The sequence below is a fragment of the Fistularia commersonii genome, chromosome 18 (assembly GCF_037954325.1).
Source record: "Fistularia commersonii isolate RoL2024-O1a breed Wild chromosome 18, RoL_Fcom_v1.0, whole genome shotgun sequence".
Lineage (NCBI taxonomy): Eukaryota > Metazoa > Chordata > Actinopteri > Syngnathiformes > Fistulariidae > Fistularia > Fistularia commersonii.
Window position 1 is genome coordinate 1,675,001 of NC_141301.1, and position 27,016 is coordinate 1,702,016.

General features: G+C 51.7%; 1 protein-coding gene and 1 long non-coding RNA gene across 7 annotated transcripts in view; one reads left to right on the forward strand and one right to left on the reverse strand.

Annotated features, from left to right (window-relative positions):
• Positions 1-27,016, reverse strand: part of nectin1b (nectin cell adhesion molecule 1b) — a 131,958-nt gene that overhangs the window by 62,563 nt on the left and 42,379 nt on the right. For 5 of the 6 annotated variants that reach the window (XM_086164729.1, XM_086164732.1, XM_086164731.1 and 2 more), the window contains exons 2-5: positions 26,049-26,420; positions 21,561-21,860; positions 20,435-20,552; positions 14,882-15,033 (exon numbers count right to left, since the gene is read on the reverse strand). In XM_086164729.1, the coding sequence (XP_086020855.1) occupies positions 14,882-15,033; positions 20,435-20,552; positions 21,561-21,860; positions 26,049-26,420 (942 nt within the window). Of the gene's footprint in view, positions 1-1,599; positions 4,668-14,881; positions 15,034-20,434; positions 20,553-21,560; positions 21,861-26,048; positions 26,421-27,016 lie in introns of those variants that run through there. The other variant, XM_086164733.1, reaches the window with a different exon arrangement.
• LOC147224145 (uncharacterized) lies at positions 13,902-17,887 on the forward strand. The gene is made up of 3 exons (XR_015107477.1): positions 13,902-13,915; positions 14,342-14,465; positions 16,283-17,887. It is a non-coding gene; the product is annotated as an uncharacterized LOC147224145 (long non-coding RNA).

The following is a 27,016-nucleotide window of genomic DNA, read 5'->3' on the forward strand; positions in this document are numbered from 1 at the left end:
GCATCAAGGAGTCGGGGAACGAAAAAAAAAGAAGCTGGGAGGAGAAAACAAGGAAAACAACACACACACACACACACACACACACACAACAGCGAAAAAAATCAATGTCAAATATCAATTAGAGCGAAAAACGTTTCTATTCCAGATAATTGGCCCGCATCTGGATTTACTCCGCCGTGTTCTGCTACTTCATTATTTATATTAAAAGACGAGCTTTTCTTCTGGCGGACGAGGATAATTCGCCCGCTTCGCCTGTTTCCCTGTGATGGCCGACGACCGGCTTCTTTTCTTTCTTTTCCGCTGAGAAAAGAAAAAAAAAAAAAATCATCCTTCATCTCCGGTCGCGGTTCTTTTTTTTTTTTTTCTCGGCGCGATGAAAACGCGTTAAAGGAAAGCCGTCTTTATGCTAATGCTAATCTGCGCGCTTCATCCCGATGGCTGGTGTTGCAAAACAGCAGATGGACGGGTGAATGTAATAACTCGTCCAGATTTAAATAAAACACTCAGTTTAGGAGGCTAATGTTCGACCCGTGACGACTTCCTGTATTTTATTCCGATAATTCTGTTGTTGTTTTGGCGAAATAAGCTAAATGAGCTGCGAAAACATCGGCGAATCACGGAGTCCCGCGGGTCGTCGACGCCGCGGCGTCCCAGTGTCGTTTTTTGTAATGAGATCGGAAACCGCCGTTGCCGAAAGGGCGAAGCGAACTCCTCGCTCCTCAAAGCAGTCGCCGGCCGGGAAATGAAAAAGCGCCGGCTTTGAACGGCGGGCAGAGTTTGATTTAAAGTGAAAAATGCTAGTTAGTGGTCAGTCCGCCCCTCCCCGGACCGCCGCTTTTTATTTTCTTAAGAAATAACTGTGAAATGGAAATGAGCTGATTTTCAGATCGGAGCCCGTCGGGATGCCGGCTCGCCAGAATTTAGCGGGGAAAAAAAAATCCTTATTTGTCAGAGAAAGTCGCTTTAGAGGAGTAAAGATCAAACCGCGTCTTATTTCCGGCGCGCTAGCTCCTTAAACATCGACGGCTAGGTCCGAAAGAGCAAAATGGTATTATGGGATGGTAACTGAAGCGCGGCGGTCGTAACAACGGCGTGCTGCTTAAGCCCCGCCCACTTCAGCACGATCGTTATTTGATTTTTAACTCAATAATATCTGAGGTTTTGTAAAGTGGCAACCTTGGTTTTCTCATTTCTAGCGCTTTGTCGTTTGGCGGCCATGTTTGTTTCCACGGAGGTCGCCGCGGCGCCCGTGATGCGTTCAGGCGTCCTCCAGCGGTTCGACCAATCAGGATCCCTCGTCAGGCGCTACATAAAAAAAAACGGTGAATCTGATTGGCACCCGTAACCAAGGCGACAGGCGTGTAGCGGAAGTAAATAAAAGCCCAAGACGTGAGCTTTAGCATTAGCATTAGCAGCTTTCCGAGGTGGACAGAGCATCTAAGACTGAGCTCTAATAATAACAAAAAATTAAAAAATAAATGTGAATTTATTCCTACACACACACACACACACACACACACACACACACACACACACACACACACACACACACACACACACACACACACACACACACAAAGTGAAGCGGAACAGGGCTTCTTGTTGACTGTTGAACTTATTTAATGCGTAAAACAAACACAAGTTACTCCACTGGGTCATCACAATTGAACAAGATATTTTTTTCCCGTGTGTGTGTATGTATGTGTGTGCATGTGTTTGCATGTGTGTGTGTACGTGTGTGTGTGTGTGTGTGTTTTCCATATCGGTAACACCTTCAGAAAATATACATTCACATGGCGGCACACAGACGATTTCACCCCTTCACTACCGTTTTCATCGTGACGACATCGAACCCGCGGGAGGAGGAGGGGGGGGGGGGGGGGTCCGGGGGGAGAAAACTACGCGTCGTCTACCGGAAAACCCGACACACACACACTCACACACACCCACACACACACACACACACACACACACACGACAGGACCTCCGGACTGGAACCCCAACCCCTATGTACAGTATTTACAGCGGAATGTTGCACAGACGGCGAGCAGAAAGGCCGGGATGGGATGGATTCTGGGGAAGGTCGGAGCGCCCGCCTCGATCCGAGGGGCCCGTTTTCCCCGCCGCCGGCCCTCCGACAGACTTGTGCTTTGAAAACGCGGGAGGGAGGGGGGATTCGGGTCGCCGGATCGGCGTTTCTGGGCTTTTCCGTTGAGTAGAAATAATAATCAGGCAGCGAGCGAGGTCGGGAGTTGACCTGCAGGACTTTTCGTTTCCGGTGGCGGTGGCGGTGGCGAGGTAACGGACGGACAGACTCACGTCGTCGCTGCGGCGGGAAGAACGTAAAAAAAAAAGACTTTTTTTTTTTTTTTTTGGGGGCGAACCCCCAGACAGGAAGTGATGGCGTTGACGAAATAAAGGGCTTTCGGAAGACAGGAAACACCCCCCAAAAAGCAAGCAGAAAGTGAAATCGGCCGACGTGAGAACACGAGTACCTCGGAATATTATAAAAAAAAACCGTTTTATACATATATATATGTACGCATACATATATATATGAAATGAAAAGCATTTTGAGGCTCATTTGAACATGCTCGTCTAAGTAACGTACAGCTGACAAGCACGGGCTGTAAGACATTCGCATCCCCGATCGGGACGCTTTACATTTTTTTTTTATTTTTAATTTTTTTTTTTTTAACTTTTACTCGTCGTATCATCTTTCAACTGTATTTATATATATATATTTATATGTATATATCTTATAAACATCTGTGTGTTTAACCGCAGCGGATGTACGTGGATATTTGAGAACCCGGGAATCGGAGGGAAACGAAGAAGAACGCCGGAATCGATCCGGAGAAAATGAAGATCGAAATAATAATTTTACGAATAATAGCGACGTGCAGGTTTCCGCTCCCACGGCGGGACGTGCATGACGTAAGGCTTCAGACGGTTTCTGTACCTTTTTTTCCAGGATGGCGGCGGCGGCGGGAGGGGAAACGCGAGCCGTCGCTACCGTCGCGTCCACTGGCACTTTAGTTTAACAGTGTTGATCCCGCGCCCCTTTTTTTCCTGGAACCGACAGGTTCAGGCTCCGCCCAGAATTTAAAAAAAAAAATAAAAAGTAAAAGCAGCAGGCGGCGTTTTCTTTTTTCTTTTTTTTTTTTTTTTTTTTTTTGAAGAACCCACGACGGCGTCCGCCATGTTTTCAGTTCCCTTTGCTGGCGACGGCCGCCTCGGAACAAGCGAATAGTACAAATACACGTAAAACGGCGGCGAACCACCCCCTCCCCCCCCCCCCCCCCCCACAACACACACACACACACCCTCAACGGACAAAAACATTAAAAGTGGTTCAGCTTGTTTGTTTCCACGGCGACGACGCCACCCAAGCGTCCAAGTCATTTCATGTCAGAGCATTATTGCAGGGTTTCGTGGACGCCGGCGTTGAAAATTGTCCGCGCTGGCGTTGGAGGGGGGGGGCAGGAAGTGACGCACAACTGACCGCACGTTTATACGCACACACACGTCTGTTACACACATTTAAAAATCTTACAAAAAAAAATAAAAACACGAAAATAAAGACGAAATAAATCATAAATCACCCCCCCAAAGAAAATACATCCAGTGTTGAACTTTCACGTATGTGCTCGGCAAAACCAACCTGCAGTCTGTAATTATACATTTATTACACTTAGAACGTGGAGAGGAAAAATTAAAAAAAAAAAATGGAAAAAAAACAAGGGACACAAACACACACACACACGCGCGCACACACACACACACGCGCACTCACACGGAAATAAAAGGGGAATAATACACCAGGAGTCCATGAGGCAGTTCCCACTCCGGCCACTAGGGGGCGACGAGGAGTCCGATGACGTTGTAGTCTTTGCCCCGCCCACCTGGCGGAGGGGATTTTAAACCGGCCGTTTTTTTTTTTTTGTTTTTGTTTTTTTTCGTTTGCGTCCCGATAAGATTAGCTAGGATGGGGTGGTGGTGGTGGTGGGAGGGGTTGAAGGGAACAAGACCAGAAGGTGTGAGAAGGTGGGGGTGGTCGGTGATGGAGGTGGAGGTGCGGTGAGGGACGGGGGAGGTGGGGAGGAAGGGGTGGCGCCGGCCGGGTCGACCCGCGGCACGCCTCTACACGTACCACTCCTTCTTCGAGATAACAGAGCCGTCGGTTTGCGAGATCATGTCGTCGGCCATCTCGGGCTCGGGGTCGTACTGGAAGGCCAGAGTCCGCTCGTCGTAATCCCGACTCTCGCCTTCGTCCACGGTGAAATAGGGCCTCTTCAGGTCCTCCGCCTCGCCGTCGAAATCGCGCTCGCCCGCTTCGAAGCCGCCGCCGCCGCCGCCGCCGCCTCCTCCTCCGCCGATCTGCGCGGGCTTCTTCTCGTCGTCCGAGTCGTCCGGGTACTGCAAGTTCTTGGGGATGGGCGGGTGCGCCGGCAGACCGCCGGCCTTGCTGTACCCGTTCCCGAAAACGTGTTTCTTGGTGCTGTAGTCCCCCTTGAAGGTGCGCTGGCGGCGGCGCAGGAACACGAAGAGCAGAATGCCCGCCAGGCACAACAGGACAAATCCCCCCACGGCGCCACCGATGGCGGCGCCGGTATTGTGTTGGTCGTTGCTCGCGCCCTCTTCAGATGTCAGGTTGTTAGGGAATTCTGGGTAGGAAAAGACAGATGGAAGGGAGTGTGTCAGTGCTCTGGTGGGAGGAGGTGCATTTGTGCAGGTGCATTGGGGGGGGAGATGGTGGAAGGGAGACGAGGACGGAGAAGCAAAGGAGGAGGAGGAGGAAGGAAGGAACCCTGGTACCCATGGCGACCACCCCCCCCCCCCCCCCCCCAAAACCCGCCACCTCCACCGGCGCCGCGGAGGCCTCGCCGAGGCGTCGGCGTCGACGCATGCAATGTCGGAGAGCGAAACGAGCGGCGAGAAGGAAACAAGCGGTTAGCGTGAATGGAGCTTCGGCGGCGGCGTTGAGGAACGGTCGTCTTTCCAGCAGCGGAAGACGAAAGGTGACGGAGATGATCGGCTTCCCGGGACACCAGGGATCAGAACTTCGCCATCCGCAAACTACACCAACCTTCTCCTGTGACACCAGCTAACGTCAAGCTAACGTTTCACTCCATCCATCCATCCATCCATCCTTCTCCAGATCTTCACCGTCCCTCCTGTGCAAATATCAAAACTCATGGATCTAAAATCCAGAGCTAGCTAACCGGCATCCAGCAAGCAACCAGGCGACGCGGAACCCCAATGAGGAACATCTGGAACAACATCTCAGCTCCGAGAGCGCCACCACACCGTTACAACAACAACAACAACAACAACGACAAGGGAGAACATAACCCTTCCTGTCACAGGCTGAAGAAGAAGGAGCACATTAAATTTCCTCAGCAGGAAGCAGGTGTGTGTGTGTGTGTGTGTGTGTGTGTGTGTGTGTGTGTGTGTCGCTTAGCTCGCAAACCGTTCATTCAGACCCCATGCGTAGAAACCAGAGTTTATCCGGATAGTCCAGATTGAGATTAGGACGGGCCGGAGGGAGGGGCTGTTGCCTGGTAACCTGCCTGGTTACCGGCTAAAAAATACAACCAATAATAAAAATGTAAAGAGCAATTACAGCTGCGGATTGGAGGGGAACCAGGAAGTGATAATGGTCACGGCATCTGCTTGACCAATCACATCACACCATGGCGACCGGATTACATCATGAGTAAATAAATAAATATAGACAGACGTCCTGAAGAGCTACGTGTTGAGAGGTCACATGAGGTTGGATTGAACCAATAGCGTGTCTCACACACACACACACACACACACACACACACAGGCCACAAATTACACCCATTTACATTGTTTCTTTTTTAATCTCTCCCAATGCGTCACAAGGACACTGTATCTGCACGACCGCCCAATGAGAGGTTTACCGCGATGTGACCTGTTAGCACGTTAGCACGTTAGCTTGTTTTCAAGTCGGGTCAAACGAACCGAAGCGGTGCAGATCGTTTTTGCTGCCCCCTTGTGGCGACAACCTCCAGCTTTGGTGCCTTAAATCGTATTTCCCCTCTGTATTGGGCGGGGGGAGGAGGGGCAACGCCGTTTTTCTGGAAAATAGGGGTTTCAATCGTGTGTTTTACGACGCGGTGCTGGTCTGGATGGCGCCTTCGGGGACCCTGAAACCCCGGCGAACCTTCCCTTCCCTTGCAGTACGTTAAATAAAGAGAAAGGAGGGGAAAAAAAAAAAAAAAAAAAAAAGGAGAGTCGATGAAACGACCCGTGGCTTCGTTTCGGCGCCGAATTCAGCCCCGCGGCCGAAGCCGGGGCCGTTCTCCCGGAATTAAACCCCGGATGATTCATCCCTCAGCGCCAGCTGGCTTGGAGGAGGTGAAGCAGGACGCCGCAGACCTTCCATCCCCCTCCCTCGCTTTCTTTTTTCTTTTTTTTTTTTAATTGCAAAGGCACCTGATAAGTCCGAAGAAGATCCCTCCCCATCACCTCCTCCTCGTCGGCAGCCTTTGTACCGGGACGGGTTTCTAAACCCGGTTTCTAAAAAGCGTCTCGGATATCAGCTCGGGTTTTAATCTGAGCACCTAATGGGATTATTCATTACACACTTGAATGGGAGCGCCGGGGTCACCTCTGCTCAACCCCCACCGGGTCGGGAGAGGCCGGAAAAAAAGAATATAAATATATACATATATTTATATTTCCTGCTTATCTCTCGCTTTCCTGAATTTTATTTTATTTCGCCGCTTTTTTTGGCGCTCCAGAACGACACAGGAAGTAGCTAAGAGGCTCCTCCAATCAGAGAATAGAATATTGATTTTTTTTTTTTTTTTTTTTTTTCCGCCCTTTGTGGGGAAAAGGGAGGCGGCGACGCTCCTCGGGTCACTTCCTCCTCGCCGTTTGTTTTTGGCGGTCCAACGCACCGCCCCTGAGCTAATCTGTCCCCAAGGTCGCTACGCCGCCGCCGCCCGCCCGCCCGCCCCAGCCTTGAGCGCACGGCGAGATAAACTAGAAATAAAATAAATTAAAAGAGGAATTTCTTCCGTCAAAAAAAAAAAAAAAAACAGCGGCGTGCTGCAGAGTGGCCACGGTGCGAGCTAATCACATTATAGAAACACTAATAATAAAACATGGCGGTGGCGTTGGAAGGGGGGTGTGTTTGACAGCCCGCGGGAGGGAGGAGGCGTTCCATCAGCACGCCATCGCTGGTGGCAACACCTGCTGACAGACAGATAAAAAAAAAAAAAAAAAAAAGGTTGACAACGGAGGGTCGTTCCAGGCGGCGGCGGCGGCGGCGGCTATTAGCGCCGCGCCGGAAATACGCAGATAGCAGGTTGAGCCGAGGCCGCTAAAACCTGGGATTGAGATTAATATGGCGCCGGGAGGCGGTTTGGAGAAAAGACGGTGATTCACGAGGCGCCGTTTGATTTATGAAAAGGTAATGGATGGCGGGCGAGTGTGTGTGTGTGTGTGTGTGCACGGATGGGGGGGGGGGGCATGGCGGACGTTTCAGCGCCGCCGCCGCCGCGGTGGTGTCACCCCACGGCCCGCATCCATCAAAATGGTTTCAACATTTACGTCCGGCAGGGTGATCTATCGCCGTCGCCCCGACGGTTTGGCCGCCAAATCGGTTTCCTCGACGATTGCAATCGTCCGTGTGTGTGTGTGTGTGTGTGTGTGTGTGTTAGCCTTCCAGAATACACTTCGCAAATATGATGACAACAGCGAGCTAGCAGCGAGCTAGCAGCGGCTGGAAGACAAGCAGCAGCAGAGCGGCGGGAGGAGTTGGTTTAGGTGTGTCGCGGAGTCGTGTCCGTGCACGTGGCGAGGAGAAAAAAAAAAAAAAAAAACGCCTAAAAAAAGAACGGACGGTGGCGCTTTTGAGAATTCGGCGAGCGAAACTGCAAATAAAGACAGTCAGGAACGAGCGCGTCTCTACAACGACGCCGCTGAAGAAGAAGAAGCGTTAATTCGCCGCCTCGCCGTCCCTTACTGGCTTGAACTTGGTTGTCATGGAAACGCCAACCGAGTCAATCTGGGGGAAAAAAAAAAAAAACAAACAAACCCCGACGGCGTCGGGAATGTCGGGGTGAAGAAGAAAGCCGGAGTTGGAAAAGTCATCCGTCATCGGCGCGGCGATGAAGAGCACGCCGGGTCCATTTTTATCCGCGAGCGCAGCAGCAGCCGTAACCTAGACGACCGCGGCCTTTCGAACCCGCTTCTGTCCGCATTAATAATAAAAAACAGCCAAAGTATCGGGTGAGACGCCGTCGCCCCGGACGACGGAGGTCGGCGCGCCGTCCCGCCGCAACCCGACCCGCCGACTCGGGTTCTGAGTTGCAGATTTGGACCCGGAAACCGTCAGGGTCGCCCTTGGTGGGCGGATCTCCACTTCCTCTCGGGAGGACCGTCAGTCGCCGCGGTGACACTTCCCACACGGGTTCGGTTTGGCGGGAGGAGGCGGAGCTTAAACCGCTACCTCGCGCTGTATTTATCTGTTGAGAGCGTTTGTTGTCCGGAAGATTTGACTTCACAATTCCATGAAGTGACCCAAAGATGAGGTGGGGCCTGAGCCAGCAGGGGGCTAACACTACGCTAACAGGAAATGACACTTTGCTAACAGGAAATGGTGCTTTACAAACAGAATTGGTGCTTGGCTAACAGAAAATGTTGGTCCTATAACCGGAAATGGCGCTTTGCTAACAGGAAATGATGCTCCGCTAACAGGAAATGATGCTTTATAAACAGGAAATGGTGCTTGGCTAACAGAAAAAGTTGGTTCTGTAACCGGAAATATTGCTTTGCTAACAGGAAATGATGCTCCGCTAACAGGAAATGGTACTTCGCTGACAGGAAATGATACACCGCTAACAGGAAATGGTGCTTCACTAGCAGGAAAAATGCTGCTAGCTCACCACTAGCAGGGTTTAGCACGCAAGTGAAAACATTACGGATTCTTTGGATTGCAGCGCTCTGTTAGCCTTTAGCATAGCATGGATAATGCCACCGCACTTCAGAAAACTGAAGCATCTTTGATTTCCTCGCCGCGCTGAAGAAGCGAGGGCTGATTTCAGCGGGAGTTACTGGGTCAGCAGATCCTGTGGCAGGCAAATCTGCTTGTTACGACTCTTTTAAGCTCATAAGAGGTCGGCCGGTGTTTGTTTACCCCCGCCATCTTCTTCGGGGGGGATGACGGCTGAATCACCGCACGGCGTCAGCAGCAGCAGCAGCAGCAGCAGCTCCAGAGCCGGCGGCGAGACCGCGGGACGGCGCCTGACCTACTTCGGACTCCAGGGCTCGCGGGGATCGACACGGCACGGGCGGATGGCGGCGGCGGCGGCGGGAGGAGGAGGGGAGGCGGGGCCGGCTTCTCGTCCAATCCCCGCGCTCCATCTGCCCGCCGCAGCTCCGACCCCTGCGTTTCCTCGGGGGAGCCCGAACCGCAAACGGTGCAGAAACAAATGCTAAGATGGATCTCAGCTGCCCGGCGCTAACGTGCGCTAACATGCGTACCCTCCCCTCCCCCCCCCTGACATTTCCGTTCCGCCCCCCCGGCCCGGGGTATCTCCACCCCCACCGCCTCCCCCGCGTTATGCAAAGCGAGCCTCAGCCAAATTGCCGCCTTTTTAATTTCCCCGGCGCAAAAAAGGCTGAGCGCGGCCGGCCGGCGGAGCGCGAGCGTCTCATGCTAATGTCTCATTCGGATAACGAGGCGCCATCCTGACGGGAGCCTCCCGCCGCGAGGACGCCGGCAACCCAGGGGTCCCCTCGCCGCCATGAGGGTCAAGCGAAGGCGATAGCGGACGCGCTACCGACCCCCAATTGGGCGCCGCTGCCCGATACGCGACGCGCCCGACCTTTTGCTCCGCTGAATAATGCTATGCTCGTCCCGCGGATTGAGACGGACGGCGCCGTGACAAGCGAAGACAAACAAATTTCACATCGTCGGGGAGCCGCGGCCGAGACGGCATCATCGCGCCTCTCGTCTCCTGTCAGGGGAGACGGCGGCGGAGGGAAGACAAATGCAGGCGAGGTAATATATGGCGCCGCGCTCGTTCAAGGATGTTCGCGCCGCGCCCTCGCTAGTTTTATTACCCGGTGCCGTCGATGCGATATCACAAGCGGCGGCGGCGCGCCTGTTTCTCCGCTGATAAACCGCCGACCACCGGGAGCTGATGGGGTCGACAAGAAAAAACATCTGAACTGAAAGTCGGGGGCTTCGGCGCCTCTTCTTCCCTTCGGTTGTCGCGTTTCCAAGAGACCGTGGAGGAGAAGCGGCGGCGCTAAAGGCTCAGTGATGCTAACGTGACAAATCCAGTGTCACCAGTGATATGAAACGTCAACGAAACACGGCAGCTTCTTCTTCTTCTTCTTAGCTGCTTTCGCCGGTCATGCTGCGCGACACTGACCCCCCCAAGACTTACGGCGACACCGGTCCGTTTGGCTAAATAGCCACGATCTCTGCAGGACCGGAGGAAAGTCGGTGTTGCGTTCGAGTTCGGCAACGAAACACGAAAAAATGAAAAACACGTCCGGAAAATAATAAAAACACAAGTTTCTCTGCAGAATTCAGCCATTTGAATATTACTCCTGTTGATGGACCCGCCAGTCTCATTTCCCAGCAGAGCGCTGCTCAGAACACACACACACACACACACACACACACACACACACACACACCATGCTCACTATGGAAATAGTGCCAGGTGTCTCATTAAGTGAAACACATCCGAAGCTGTGATTTTATTTTGAAATAACAGTGTTTCCTGTATTTCATTGCCCAACACAAACTAATTAAACACACACACACACGCGCGCGCGCACACACACACACACACACACAGCCGTCAGGTAATCGACTCAAATCTCGCAAATACCACGACACGTGTAAAAGAAGGCGCTCGGCGTCTGGAGGAGGCTCTCCGGCGGGCTCCGAGGGCCTCCCGCTGATTTGCAATTCAAATTCACAAGGAGGGGAAAAAAAAAAAAAACCTCCCTCCTCTCCGCCGTCCCCGTGCTTCCCCCTTTGCTTCCCCCGTGCTTCCCCCGTGCTTCCCCTGCCAACCCGGTGGCGGCGAGCATTAGGGCTCGTTACGCCGCCGACGTCGCCGGCGCTCTGCCGTCGCCTCAACGGAGCCAATTAAATCACGTAGCGGTGAGCTGGGCGGTAAACAGCCGCAGAGTCGGCGGGAAACTTTTTTTTTTTTTTTTTTATTTAAAGGCTTCACGTGCACGTAAGCATCACATACACATGCGCGCGCGCACACACACACACACACACACACACACACAAAGCCGGTGCTGTTTTGTCACTGTTGCTGCCCGTCACTGCACTGCAGAGGGGAACGGCTACCGAAAAAAAAAAAAGACTGTTACATAAAGTCATCATCTTCTGCATCCGTGCGCACACACACACACATACACAGACACACACACACACACACACACGTTTGGTCAGCAGCCCATTCCGTGGCCAAGAGGAAATTCAGAAGAAGAATTCCCTGCAGTGAGTTTTATTTATGTATATTTGTGCTGGGGCCCGCGCGCGTGTGTGTGTGTGTGTGTGTGTGTGCAGTTATTATTCCTCGCTTTCAAAAGTTCATTTTTCCGACATGGCGGCGGGCTACCGCCAGCCCCGGCGAGCGCTAACAGATGTCGGCGCCCCCCCTCGCTCTCCTCCTCAGGACAGCTGACGGCTGGCGTTCCGGTTTTAAACCCCCGGCGGCGAAGACGAGCGCCGCCGCCAGGAAAGGAGTCGGGGTCTCTTCGACCTCCGCGACCCCGTCCCGTAACGCGCCTCGAGCTACGCTAGCTCTGCGGCGAACGGGACGCCGCGGGGTCGGGTATCCGGGCGAATAGCGGCGAAGGAACAATAACGGCGCCGTGGCCTCTCGGGGAGAAGTTTTCCCACGTGCGGATTCGTTCCGCGCTGCCAAAGAAAGAAGAAATAATGAAACAACTGCGGCGGGAAGGAGGGGGGCGTTCAGGCGCCGACCATCTCCGAGAGAAGATCTGCACCAGCTTCCTGCCTCCTCGCGAGTAAAAGTGGCGAAGAGGCGGCGGCGTGTTTGGAAACGTGACCCCCGTGACCTCTGACGCCTCTCGGCTCCGATTGGCTCCCTCGCAGCGGCGCCCGCTCCCCTCCCATTAGGAGCGGCCCGTTAGAATCCGGCGATACCGACGGCCCGGCGGTGTCGTTTCCACGGCAACCCCTCCTCACACGCTAATTGAAACACGGCGCTCCCATCAGCAGGGTGACAGGTTCGCGCCGCTCCGACCGCAGGGCTCGATTAAGCCGCGGCGCTCTTAAGCGTCTCGTCAGCACCGTCGCCCCCGCGGACGCCGGGGAAATGGCGTTCCCGCGGCGCGTCGTCCGTCTCCATCAGTCGCCGTGGCGCCGGGACGACTTCCTGGCAGCCGGAGTTATTGCCACGTCAATCAAAATGAGCACAACAAAAACATTCATGCAGGTAGTAGTAGTAGTAGTAGTAGTACTAAGAGTATTACTCAGAGCTGTTCAGAGTGAAAGTATCGCTCTATATTTGGACGGCGGTGTTGTTTACGTGTTGTTTACGTGTTGTTTACATGTTGTTTACATGTTGTTTATGTTCAACAAACACTCATCCACCTCACAGGCTCTGTAACCAGTCAGATATATGTATTAGCTGCAAGCTAACACTACTCTTGCTACAGGGAGTGCACAGTTAGCGCCGCTGTGCTCGCACCTAGCACGCCTCTACGCTAGGCTTTTCTTGCAAGCGATGGTGGCGGGGAACAAAAGATGGCGGCGGTGGCGCCGTGAAGGAGCGGACGTGTTCGGACAAGGAGGCGAGAGGCTCCGCCTTTGCGTCGCACTTGCAGAAAAAAGATAATAAATCTAACCGGCTGTATCATTCATGCGTCAGTAGCAGATCACGCTAGCACGCTAGCACGCTAGCACCAGTGTTGCACAATGTTGCCATTTAGCACGTAGGCAACGGTTCCTGACACCCTGTCACACACACACACACACACACACACACACCTGTGTGAGTCACACAGGTGTGTGTGTGTGTGTGTGTGTGTGTGTGTGTGTGTGTGTTTTGGACAAAACAACGACAACAACAAAAAAAAACTGGATTTCCAGGAAGCTACAACTGCAATGCATGTCTCGCCGCTTATGAGCTCCCCTGCCATCTGACCCGTCGCCGCGGCTTCGGCGGCGTGCATCAGGAGGAGGAAGCTTGGCTGTTCGCGCCACTGTTGCTATGGTAACCGACAACATGCTTTTAAGGCTGGCACGGCCCGCCGCATGGAAGCAATACCTACGTATAAATTCGCAGGTGTCGGTCGTCCGAGCCCGCCGGGCGACACTTAGCGTCTAGCATCCAGCTACTGCGGCGGGTCGAGTGTTTTAGCGCGGCGGCAGGAAGTGAGTCAGAGGATGACAAATGGCGTCGCCGGGCAGGAAGTGAACGGCGTTCTCGCCGCGCACAACCTGTTCCTGCATTTCCTGCGGCGCCACCTGCAAACTATCACTCACCGTGGGGAAATTAAATTAATAAAAGAGCCAGACAATCACGCTATTGGCGGCGCCTCCGGTGACGCGCCCACGCCACGGTCACACAGGATTTATTTTCTTCCTGCTCTCTGATTGGCCGGCGCCTTCCCCGAACCGGCGAGCGGCGTTCCTGTGAGAAATCTTGCGGGTTTTCACTTTTAGCTAGACAAGAAGCTGCGTAGCTTCTGACATTAGATCCTTCCTCGCTAACCCCCCCCCCCCCCCGCCACACACACACACACACACACACACACACACACAGCGCCACTCTGGAGGAAGGGGGAAGCTGAGAAAGAGGGTGTGTGATGACACAGTGAGGCACAGCTGCTCATACCGGGCGCGGCGTTCCCAGAAACACACGACGTGAGTCAACATGCAAGGCTATGCAAGTTAGAACACACACACTCGCACACACACACACACACACACACACACACACACACACACACACACACACACAAGCGCACACACACACCAGGAAACAAAGCAGGACAAGGGTAAAGGATCCGACCTGACTAGAACAAAAACAGAGCCAGTCTCCAAATGCCCCCCACACACACACACGCACACTACCACACCGACACACACACACACACACACACACCGACACACACTTGAGGTCCACGCTGCAACATCTCGATGTGTTCTACGTCTTCTTTGACTTTTGAAACGAACAGGTGAAAAATAAAATAAATGTCGTCTCCTACGGAGGGGAATGTGCCTGAGTTGGTGTGCATTTGTGTGTGTGTGTGTGTGTGTGTGTGTGTGTGTGTGTCTGCAATTATCCAGGAGGCCGGGGGAGCCGAGTCAGGACTGCTGGAGATGAAGAAGAAGAAGAAGAAGGCGAGACAAAGGGAGCGGGTGCGACGCTCAGCTGTTCAGAGCGCGACGCTAGCAAACGCTGATCAATAAGGTGCCCTCACGTCAACACACACACACACACACACACACACACACACACAACTTGTGTTCCCCTTGATGTTATTTCCGGTGCCGATAAGAAAGCGGCGTCACGCCAGCCCTCCTCCTCCTCCGACGGGGCGAGAAGGTGAGCCGAGCCGAGCCGCCGCTCAAAAAAAACACACAAAGGGGTTTTCTTTCTTTTTTTTTTTTTTTTTCTTTCTTTTTTTTTTTTTTTTTTTTTTTTTTTTCGCGGCGCCGAGCCGCTTCGACCACCTGGTCCACGGAGAGCGAGCGAAGGAAGGCGGGGGAGGAGGGTTTTTATGATGCAAGCCATGCCAAGGGGTTATCGCCTAAGCCGGAGCGTTGAAGGAAAAAGAATAAAAAAATAAAATAAAATAAAAAAAAACGCCGCCGTTCTCCACCTACCGGTGATGTTGACGTCCACCACGCCCGTGCGGGTCCCGATGCCGTTGGTGGCGTCGCACACGTATGTGCTGGCGAGGTCGTAGGTCACGGGCCCCTTGAAGAACAGGGTGTTGTTCTTGATCTCCACGTTGCTAGGCAGCGAGCCGTTCAAGCTGGGGGAGGAGAGGCGCTTTTAGCGGGTTTTTGAATTTATAGATAGAAGCTCTCGGGTTCGGCGGAGTCGCAAAGATATCTGGGTTAGAGGTATAAGATGGAAAAAAAAAATAAAGATAAAAATATATAAAAAATATGAAAAAAAAATGATTTCAAAAATATATAATGACGCCTGGAATAAATAGATTAATATTTAGAAAGAAAAAAAGGAAAGAGGTAAAAAAAAAAAAAAAAAGGGAAAAATAAAGACAAAAAAATAAAATAAACAAAAATAAAAAATAAAAATATTTTAAGCTGCTGCAGCGTTCGTGGAGGAACAACCACGGACCATCAGATGGTTGAGGTGTTTCTATCTTCTCCCTACGTGAAGAACCCCGTCAGCTGACTCCACCTTCCTCTGCGGACCTTCTCGCTGCTTCTGTTCATATTGTTGCGTGCAAACATCTGACCGGTGACTGCGTTACTTTTTAAAAATGACTCTCCGTGATTGGAGGAAACATCTGGAAACGACTGTGGCTTCTGAGTTCCACCAATCGCCAGCGAGCTCCAATCTTCTTCTTCTTCTCCTTTCGGCTTTTCCCTTCAGGGTCTCCACAGCCAATCACCTTCTCCATCTCACCCTGTTCTCTGGATCCTCCCCTCTCACACCAACTACCTGCATGTCCTCTCTCATGCACCATCTATCTTCTCCTTGGTCTTCCTCTGGACCTCCAAGTCCAGCATCCGTCCACCAATATATTCACTTCATGACCCAACCATCTCTGAGCTTCTCTCCAGAACATCTACCATGTGCCGTCCCTCTGATGGACTAACTCCTGATCCTCTCCATCCTGGTCGCTCCCAAAGAGAACCTCAACATCTTCATCTCTGCCACCTCCAGCTCTGCCTTCAGGCTTTTGGTCATTGTCACAGTTTGTAGATCATCTCACCACCGTCTCCTCCACCTTTCCTTTCCTTCTGGCTGATCGTCTTCTATCTGACACTTTTCTCCACCCATTCCAACCTGCTTGAACCCGTCTCTCCACCTCTTCTCCACACTCTCCGTTGCTCTGGACTGTTGACCCCAAGTACCTGAGATCCTCCATCTTCTTGATCTCCACTCCCTGGAGCCTCACCGTTCCACCTGAGGTCCTCTCATTCACACACATTAAATCCATCTTGCTGCAACTAACCTTCATTCCTCTCCTTTCCATCGCATACCTCCACCTCTCTAGATGTTCCTCAACCTGTTCTCCGCTCTCACTCCAGGTCACAAGGTTATCTGCAAACATCACGATCCATGGAGGTTCCTGTCTCACCTCATCTGTCAGCCTGTCCATCACCACCGCAAACAAGAACCTGATCCCTGATGGAGCTCCACCTCCACCTTCAACTTCTCTGCTACCCTCCAGCCAACGGAGCCATAAAGAAGATGCTTCTAGGAGGTGAAGGTCCACCGTCCCTGCACACAGTCTACTTCCCAGAGATGTTCCGGAGATACAAGTCTTGCACCTCAGGCAAATGGAGGGAAAAGAAAATACACCCCCGTCCGCCGCACATGGCCGAGCTGTCAGGAGAGGCTGATAGAACGTCCCGGAGCAGGGGGTTCCCCGCCGCCGCCGCCGCCGCCGCCGCCCCGGGTGTTTTCCGTCACGCTTCACGGTTCCACTTCCACGTTTGCGTGCTCGCCGGCGTGCTCGGATGGGGTCGGCACGCTCCCAGGTCACGGATCGCCGGCGCAGGGAGGCGCCCCTCCCCCGCCGCTAGCCCCGCTATTATCCAGCTCCCTTTCAACGGCGCCCGGCGGCCCGAAGGACGGCTTCGCATTTCGGAGACAATTAGCTGTTTCCTGTCACCGCCCCGACCCGGCGCCCCCCTAAAACACAGCGGCGACGCCTTCCGTGGTTATTATGTGTCTGACCATCGGCCGCAATATAACCGCTTTTGTACGCCATCGTACCGCACGCCGTTACGGTGTTCCTGACAGACCTTTTGTACTAAATGTCCAAAAAAAATACATTCAAATTACACCTATTTCTACATTTCTGTCCTCATGCCGTCAAATATGTGTCATCTTTAGTTTGTACCTTATATTTTAATGTGACCCGTTTGCACTTCACGGTACAAATTGCACACTATTATTATTATTTTAACTCCCGGATTCCTCCCTATGTGCGATACGTGCAGGAAAAAAATGACAAAGAAAAGCTGACTTTGGCAAAAGGACCCAGCGAGCGGGCAGCTGTGATTGGTCGACGGTTTGCCAGGGGGCGGGGCATCTGTTTTGCGACTTAGGCAAACAGGAAGTGTCATTAACGGACGAGCAGCTTCAACGATGAGGGTTAAACCGACCGCAACCTGACTCCAACTTCTGTGTGTGACACAGAAAAAGGTGTTGTTGACGTATGTGTGTGTGTGTGTGTGTGTGTGTGTGTTTTTTTCCGCCCGAGTGACGGCTCCTCCAGCTCGGCGAGTCACGGTTCAGCGGGCGCATCGAACGGCGAGCTCCGCGAACCCCAAATGATTCGCCGCAGAAATGAAAGGCTGGAAAACTGCGATTCACCACGGGGTCCGCGGCTACGGCGACACCTCTGCATTTGTATGACACATCTGTGTGTGTGTGTGTGTGTGTGTGTGTGTGTGTGTGTGTGTGTGTGTGAGAGTGCATCTGTGAGCATGTGTAGCCTGAAGGCCGGCGGGATGTCAGGCTAGCAATGTGCTACGCCGAGCAAGGCAGATTACCCTGATGAGTGCCATGCCTATCTTTGTGTGTGTGTGTGTGTGTGTGTGTGTGTGTGTGTGTGTGTGTGTGAAGGATAAAAAGGGTAACATCAACTCAGCATCAGCCGTTTCTTCAGAGGGCCAGGTATTAAACCTAACGGGTGAGTTTCATCCTCAGCACCATGTATCGAATGGTATTGTTAGCCATTAGCTGCTAGCCGTTAGCTGTTAGCACAGGCAGTAGTATGCGGTGTGCACGTTTCAGTCCATTGCTCCTGCCTTCTTGTTGTAATACTCGTTGTATATTCTGCCTCTTGGAAATAAAAATGCCATTCTGAGAAAACTGCCAAAATACAACAGAGCTGTTTGTAGTCATTAATAGTTTTTCATTTTTATCCACATGTCCATCATCGGCGCTCCCCTCGCTAGCTCTGAGGCTAACACTCAAACAAGAGTGCTGGACATCCACATTTCATTTCCCTCGGTTATTTAGCGCGAAACGTCCTCAACCGTTCATTTACAATCAAACCGACGGTTGGCGCGCGATTGTTGGAGTGTGAGTTGTGGCTTGTCACCATGGTAACCGTCTGTCAGAAAGCTATTAACGGCGTGAACCCCCGTCTTTTTCTATGGTTTGTCCCAAATTGTACCGCAGGTTCGGGTGATCAGGGTGATTGTCTTGTAGGTGCTAATTTCCCAGCTTAACAAGCGCTAACCCCATTAGCGTGAGCTAAGGTACGCTTGGTATCTTCCAGTTTTATCCCAACACGGCGGCCCCTGAATAAAACACACCCAGATACTAGCGCCGACTTCCAGCTAGCCGTGAGGTACTAGCATCAACGTGGATCTGCTTCGCTACTTGCATCATGCGTGAAAAGCGGTATTTGAACCAACGCCCACGCTAAAACACAGCTTCGGAAACCATTAACATCCCGTCCGCTGAGACACGACTTTTTAAAATCAGACGAATAAATCCCAAAAACGGGACGATCGGATCGTTTTTCTCTCTCTTTCGCGCGAAAACCAAAGCGTCTCGGTAGCTAACCGCCACGGAAACGAACACAAATCTGGCCGAAGACTGTCAAAGAAGGGTAGGGCGTTGAGGTCGGAGGGAGGTGACGCAATCCGTCCCTTCGCACGTCGACTGGAGAAGGAGAACATGTCCCCGCGGTAGCTTGTTTTCTTTTTCTTGTGCGTGTTGGTATTTTTCCGCGGGCTACGCCGACGAGCATGGAAACTGCCATGCAGCGGGGCAGCGCTAGGCGCGGCGCGGCGGACAGGCGCTAGCTTGTCCAGGTGCAGACATTCCTGGCAGCCGGGAGGGTGAACGCAGACGGTGTCACTTTGGATTCTTTTGTAATTGCGTGTAACAACGGCGTTATTGGACTCCATTTCTTGTGAGAGCGCCTCTGTGTGTGTGTGTGGTTGAGCGTGACGCAACTCGGCCGGTCTGTTCCGGATTGTTCTGTCATAGCCTTGCGCTGACCTCCACAGTGCAGCCCAGGGGAACCTTCACAACACATTTGGCATCTCGTTTTCAGCCGAGCAATGGCCGTCCCCTCGTATCTGTCAGCGCCGTGCCCTCGTCTTTGTAGATCACATCTCCTGGTACGACCCGGCTCCCGGCCCCCCCTTCGCCACGCTATCGCTACCCATCTCCTAAAAATCCTCCCGTCGCCGAGCCAACTTGCCTTTGTCCGTCCGCGGCCCCTTTCAAATCAGGGCTTGTCACCGTGGAAGCTTCATATCTGCGCGCCGCGCTCGTACCGATGTGGTCATTTGGGCCGGCGATAAGATCGAAGGCGCGCAGTTGCCGACACGTACCGCATTCCGATGCGGATCTTTCCGCGGAGGCCCGATGTTTTCCTTTACGCCTCGCCGACCGTCCTTACGTATCCCCATCCCCCATCCCCTCCGAGGCCGTGATGGCATACAGTAACTGTTGGCGCTCGCACGAGTCTGCGGCGATGTCAAACACACTGACATCAGCCCGCCCACCACCGCCGCCGCCGCCGCCGCCGCCGCCATGTTGCCCTCTGCGGCCTCCGGGCAACAGAAACTGCACTTAAAACAGGGGCCTCCAACTTCAAATGCGATCTTTATCTGTTTGCGTTCGTGCGCCGGCGTCGGGCATGTAGAGGCGCGCTGCTCCCCAGGCTGCCTCTTTGACTGGGATGGAATCAGATATTTTTTCCTGTATCTTATAGTCAGGGTTAACCCCATAGCTAGCACCAGGCTAGCCCCGACTTATGCTATCCTATATATCCCAAGATGCACTTCTCCCATTCCAACCACTCAGTGCGCGATAGTAACTTCCTGGGGGCGTCGCTTGGCGTCCACCATGTTTTGTTTTGTATCATTTTAGCTATTAGCATGTAACTGTTAGCATTTCACCCTTGTTTTCTCTTTCCACCCCAACCAGTCTAGGTAGAAGGCCGCTCTACATCAAGCTAGGATCTGCCGAAGGTGTCTGAACCGGTAAAAGGGAGTGTTTGTTTGATGCTGTTGCAGAGTGCTTGCTCCTGAGGGAATGTTGAGTTTCTGTAGATCATCTTGAAGAGTGCCGTCCAGACCTGCCCCTCCATGGGAAGCCTCGCCAGGCGACTGGGTTGTGATTTAGCGCAGTGTAAATACAACCTGACTAGACTTGACCGCCCACGCCGTCGCCTTGAGCGTCAAGGAAAAGGCGGCTGAACTCACAGCTTCCACTGGTAGATGGTGACAGGAGGGTTGGCGTCGGCCTTGCAGGTCAGCTGAACGTTGCGGCGGTTCAGGTACCAGTTTCCATCGAAACCCTCGATCTTCACCTCGGGTTCGTCTGCAGAGAGGGGACATGAGAAGAAGGGCCGGGTCACCGGTAGCACAGGGAGCTGTTAGGATACAGCACATTTAGCGGGCGCCGAGCCGACTTCGATTGGACGCCGGAGCCATTTGGCAAAACATTAAGAGGCGACAGTTTGTCAGAAAAACCCAAAAAAACCAGAAAGTCTAAAATAAAACGCACCACTTCATGTCATCTGGGGCCAAACTGTCAAAGAAAAGCGACCGAAAAGTCTCTAATGGCCCCTACACCCTTCGCAAGAAGGACTTTGGACTCTCTCGCAGCTTCTTCTCCAGACGCCATCCGGGCAGAACTCATAGCGTACGGCTATTTTGGTGGTTGGTCAGAATGGGGAACGTGTTAAAGGCAGAGGTGATGCCATTCTGTCCACTCCGCCGGCGCAGAAGGTGCAACAGTAATGGATAGCTTTAGCGATAAAAGGGTAAAAGGATGAAGTAACCCGTCCACTAAGAGTCATAAAGACATGCTAATGGCTAGCAATTCTTGGAAAGAGGTGCCCGAAGGTTGTGCGTGGAGGAGAGCGGCTGTCGCAACAGACGGCAGCAACTTTGCGACCAATCGGCAAAAGCCAAAATGGCGTGTACGGATGAAGCCGAGTGGCGGGAGGAAGTCGATCCAGCTCCTGTTCACCTTAAACGCCGCGAGACAACCGTAGACGCAACGGCCTCACCCTGTCACCAACTTCAACTTCACATCAGATGTCCAGAATGCTAAGCTAGACGTGACGGTGGGGGTTTTGCTTCTCACGGTTGATGTTGAGGTCTTAACGGCACCTGTTTGGTTTGCAGGGTGGGAGCGCTTAATCAGCAACTCCTTTGCTTTTGTTTTCTCCACGCCTTGTATACATAACTACAAGCAGGGAAGCGCTGTGCCTGCGGGACAAGCTTGTTTACAGTAAACTCCGAGCACCCTGGGGGGGTCACCTTGCTCCCGGACACATTCGGTTGTTTCGGGGAAAAGAAAACAACGCAAGTCGACTCTTACACTGCACGTTGAGGACCACGCTGTCCGTGAACTTTTCGTTCCGGTACGTCACGATGCACGTCAGCTTCTGCTTGTGGGTCTCCCGGCTGGGGACGATGACGTAGTTGCTCCGGACGGTAACCGTGCCGTTCTGGTTGCGGGTCTCCTGGAAGGTGGCCTCGCCCTTCAACCTGGTGTCCCACTTGATGACGCTCGGAGGCTTCCCGTTGGCCGACACGCAGGTGGCCACGGTCATCTTGCGCTTCTGAGCCCTGGCCACGATGGTGGGCGTCGTCAGGGTCATACGAGTCATGGGCCGAGCTGCGGGACGGAAGCACAGGAGAACCAAGATTTATGAAAGGGAAACAAAACTCCGAAAGTTCGAACTTTGTGAAACAACTCGACGAAAAGGAGCCCGTCGGTCGACCGGGTCCTTCCTCCTCACGTGTCCCAAAAATGATTAATAGCTTCGCCGAACCGTCTCCACAATGGGAGTCCTCGACCTACGTCGTCCTCGACTTGCGGGCATTTCGACTTTACAGAAGTAACTCTGTGAACAATCCCAAAAAATACATTTCGATTTGATGTCAAATTCAAACCTAGAAGAATACGCCCTTGTGCCGCGTTGGTTTGGAAGAGGTTGGTCCCGCCATTCGTTCTTTAGGTACCACGAGCTTTGTTTCCATCTGCCCTCTCAGGTCTGTACTTGTTTTTCATTCCAGTTTTGCTTCTGTCACTAATCAGTACTACAATCATGTTCTCCTTTTCATTTTCCGATGGCCAACTTCTGTTTCTTGGTACAGATGTGACTTTGGGGTGTTTTAGGTAAGCTAAGCAACTTAGGCTACAGCACAACCCACCAAAGGAACGGCTCTTGGATGTAACTGGCGGACCCCCTGTGCTCGTCTCCGCTCGTTTTAAACCCCGCCTTTTTCCCCCCAATGACAGCTGGGATTGGCCAAACTCTTTGAGCGAGAGATTCAACAGAGCGGCCGAAACGACTAAAGAAAGTGCCCGATTCATCCCCCTTTTTCCTCCCTCCGTGTTAAAATAGTCATCACGGCGGCTCCCGGACGGACAGGCCCTTCTGTGAGCCGCCAATTAGCAATCCAGTCCGGATAGATCAAAAAAAGAAAAAAAATCCTGGCTCTATCTTAAAACAGTTGCGGAGAGAGATAGAGCATGAAGGGCCTCTTTGAAGGCCGCCGGCTGGTTATCTCTGCACAGGTTCCCCGTGTCCAGCGAGCCATAAAAAGCCCGGAAAGACCTGAGAGGCTCGGAGACACACACACACACACACACACACACACACACACACTCCCACACACACATTCACACAAAGACGTGGACTCGGAGCTGACGAGGAGCCCGGGCCATTGGGACTACTTAACACAAGAGCCTTTTTTTCTCTGGCCGGGGGTGGATGGAAAACAAGCCGATGCTTAATTCCCAATTAGACGTCTAATCAGAGGCGGCGCGTGACCTTCTCCAGAGCCGACGCCGCCGCCGCCGCCTCCTCGCCGTTTTTGTATTGGTGAGATTGCTGGAGTGGGATTACCCGGCGACGGATACATTGACTTCATCTCTTCTTTTTTTTTTTACCGTACGGCGGCGTACGATGAAACGAACATACAACGTCGGAGAGGAGATGATGGGATTGGACCGCACCACTCAGCCTGCAGGGGGCGCCGTCTCTACATATTTTGCTATTTTTAACCTTTAGCTTGAGGACAAAGGACGAGAACACGTTTTATTTTTTGGGGAGGGACGATAATCACTGCTATTTTAATCATGCGCTATCAGGTTAGCAAGAAGGTCCACGGTTGGATTCTCCGCGTTCTCCCCAAGTCTATGTGGAGTTCCTCCAGGTTCTCAGGAGGTTCATTGGAGACCCTATGTAGCCCAAATGTCGGTTGCATGTCTCTATATATGATTTATACCTATATCGTATTTTCCGCACTGTAAGGCGCACCTAAAAGCTAATCGTCTCAAAAACCCACAGTGCGCCTTATAACCAGGTGCGCCTTATACTTGGATCAATATTGAGCCTCAAGAGGTCTCGCAACTTCGGGAAGCAGCCGACGACTCCATTTTCTCCCGTAGAAGAAGTAGCGCGCGGTGCATGCTGGGATATATGACTGTCCGAAGCGTGAATTTTCATTTCCATTTGTGTGTGTGTGGGCGCGTTGCCGAAGTAGCAGCGGTAAAAACGGTAAAGGGGAATTCCAGTCACACGTCACTTGTATAAAGACCCCGAAATGGCTCCTTTCAAGAGACACGCTTACGCAGAGTTTAAACTCAAGGCGATTGGTTACGCAGTAGAACACGGGAATAGGGTGGCGGTGACAGAACTCAACATTAACAAATCAATGGTGCAGAAGTGGAGGAAGCGACAAGATGACCTGCGCAGAGTAAAGAAGAATAAACAGAGTTTCAGAAGAAACAAAGTGAGATGGCCACAGTTGGAGGACAAACTCGAACAGTGGGTTGTTGAACAGAGAGCAGCAATAGAAGCGTCTCTACAGTCACTGTTCCAATGAAGGCGACAGCGCTAGCTAGCTAGCGACATGAACCTCACTGAATTTAGAGGCGGTCTTTCTTGGTGCTTTTGTTTTATGAAACGATTTGAACCGTGACAAATGGAGTTGGAAATAATTTGTTTTCAACAAAGGCGATGCAAATACCGCAAAGAGCTACCGGTACATACGCAATGCACTAACTTGTTTTGGGAGTGAACGGAGTTGTCAGAACGTTGGTTTGTATTCTATTAATAAAGTTTGACTGACTTATCTGACTGTTTTTGTCGACGTTCCCTTTAGCGCAGCTCCATTTAGCGGGTGCAGAACACAACCCCAGCCACTACTGTAGCTTCTATTCTATGAGCCTTATAATGCAGTGCGCCTTATATATGAATTTGTTTTTAAAATAGGCCATTCATTGAAGGTGCGCCTTATAATCCAGTGCGCCTTATGGTGCGGAAAATACGATATACAGGACTGTCTCAGAAAATTTGAATATTGTGATAACGTTCTTTATCTTCTGTAATGCGATTAAAAAAAACAAAAATGACTTTTTCCTTGATATTCTAATATTTTGAGATATAATTTTTGAGTTTTGTTAAAATGTAAGCCATAATCAGCAATATTAAAATAATAAAAGGCTTGCAATATTTCAGATGATTTGCAATGAATCCAGAATGTATGACATTTTTGTTTTTGTAATTGCATTACAGAAGATAAAGAACTTATCACAATATTCAAATTTTCTGAGACAGTCCTGTATATATACATGTATATATACATATATACACAAAAAGTATTGCTGTTCGCTGCTAGTTGCAATTTTTGCACTGCCTATATAGTTTCTATATTGTCCCATTGTTTTCCTACCTATTTATAAATATATTGTTATCACTACATATATATATATACTGCTCCAAAAAATAAATACAACACAATTTTACTCCAGGTCAATTGCACTTGTGTGAAATCAAACTGTCCACTGAGGAAGCAACACTGATCCATTTGGACTTGTTTTAAGACCATTGCATCAACGTTAGTGTGTTTTTCCGCTTTAAATTGGAGCGTTTTTGAGCAGTGTATATATATATATATATATATGTATTTATACATATATATATATGTATGCATGTAGGTATACTTAATATTTAAAATATGTATTGTTTTCCTTGCATAACAGCACGAACATATATGGCACAATACAATTCTGTGCATTGTTGTCCGTTGCGTTACTCTGACGACGTCTGGCACTGAATGGACTCAGTTAGCTAACAGTTAGCCTAGCCTAAAACACACTATTGAATATCCTTCTCGGATTGGCTGCGCTGCATGTCAATCAAGCGCGTCAACGCTAACAGCTAAGGCTAACAGCTATTTTCAATGACGTGTTCTGTGGAGAGTTTATTTTGAAAGGTAGATCCACGTGTCGGGCGCTACCGAAATAGATGAGAAATTAATGTATTTTTCAACCCCGTCACGAATCAACCGCCATTTCCCTGGCTTTTAGGGCATCGTAATGGGAGGTTCACTTGCAGTCTACGAGGGGTTCTTTCGCGCTTTCCTCCCGCCGTTCATGAAGGAGGTTCACTGGAGACCCTAAATTGCCCGAATGCTTGACGAACCTCGCCGTTCGCCCGCTGACAGCTCAACACCCTTGAGCGCAGGCAAGGCGGAGTAGATGACGAATGAATGAATTTATAGTGTTTATGTATCTTTCCAGCCAGATAAACCGGGGAGAAAACGTGGCAAAACGCAACAATAGCCAGGTTCTATTTTCCCTTTTTAAAGTAAAATGTCACACAGTCACCAGAGGGCCGAGCGGCATAATTGATCATACGGAGCGGCTCGGCAAATCACGTCCTCGCTTCTAATTTGCCCGGCGAGCTCCCATCAGGGGCGTCTGCCGGCGCCTCAGAACGCCGCTTTCCGGTGGATGAATCGATTTCTGGAAAGAAGAAAAAAAAGGCGTCGGACGCGCCGTTCTTCTTACCGTACACCGTCAGGTTGACCGTGTTCTCCCGGTTGCCGGCCGGGAAGGTGGTGTACTCGCAGATGTAGGCGGCCTCGTCGGACAGCTGCAGGTTGGAGAACACGATGGTGGTGTCCTCCAGGGACGGCGTGCGGTGGCGGACCGCCGCCTGCTTGAAGCTAACCCGCTCCTTGAACGGCGGCAGCACGGAAACGCCCAGGGCGGGATTAGCGATGGCAACGTTCTGCTTGGTGTTGTTGAGCTGCTTCTGCCAGGTGACCTGCGAGATCTTCACCGGCGGGTTGCTGTTGATGAAAATGCAGCGCAGCTCCACCTGAGAGCCCACGAAGCCGGACTTGCTGGAGTCCATCTGGACCATCTGACCATCGCCGGCTGCAGGAGCAGAGATGGAGGGGGAGGAGATTTAATTACAATTAACAAGTGTCCAAGGTCAAGAGAAGCACAGCGGTCAATGCTAGCAACATGCACTGAAAGTCAAACAGTCAATTCTGCTTTGTAGAGTACATGCACACACACACACACACACACACACACACACACATCCCTGTGTACTGGCGCGTGAGAGGCTAAGGAGCGGTTAGCATCGCGGGGCTTTTGCCTGCAGGAGTTCGCCTCGTGGTGAGACGGGAGGAGCCGAGCGCTAGCTAATCGCGCGGCTCATAAAGGATTGCAGGAGGGGTCTGAGCGGAACTCTGAGCTAACCGCTAACTGCTAACCGCTATTCGCGAACCGCTATCCTCTCAAAAACGTCCGTTTAGATGTGTACCGACTTGGATGGAGGCGGCTAGCTCAGGGCGCAACGGAGACAACGTGTTAGCATGGAAATACAAAGCTACTTTTCTGAACTATCAAAGCCCCGACTTTGCGAAAACGAAACCGGTGGTGTGAGCGAGAAGAACGCCGCGGTTTGGGCAACTCCTTCATTCCCCGCCGCCGTTTGTACCGTTCCTCGCTGGACGGCTGACGTG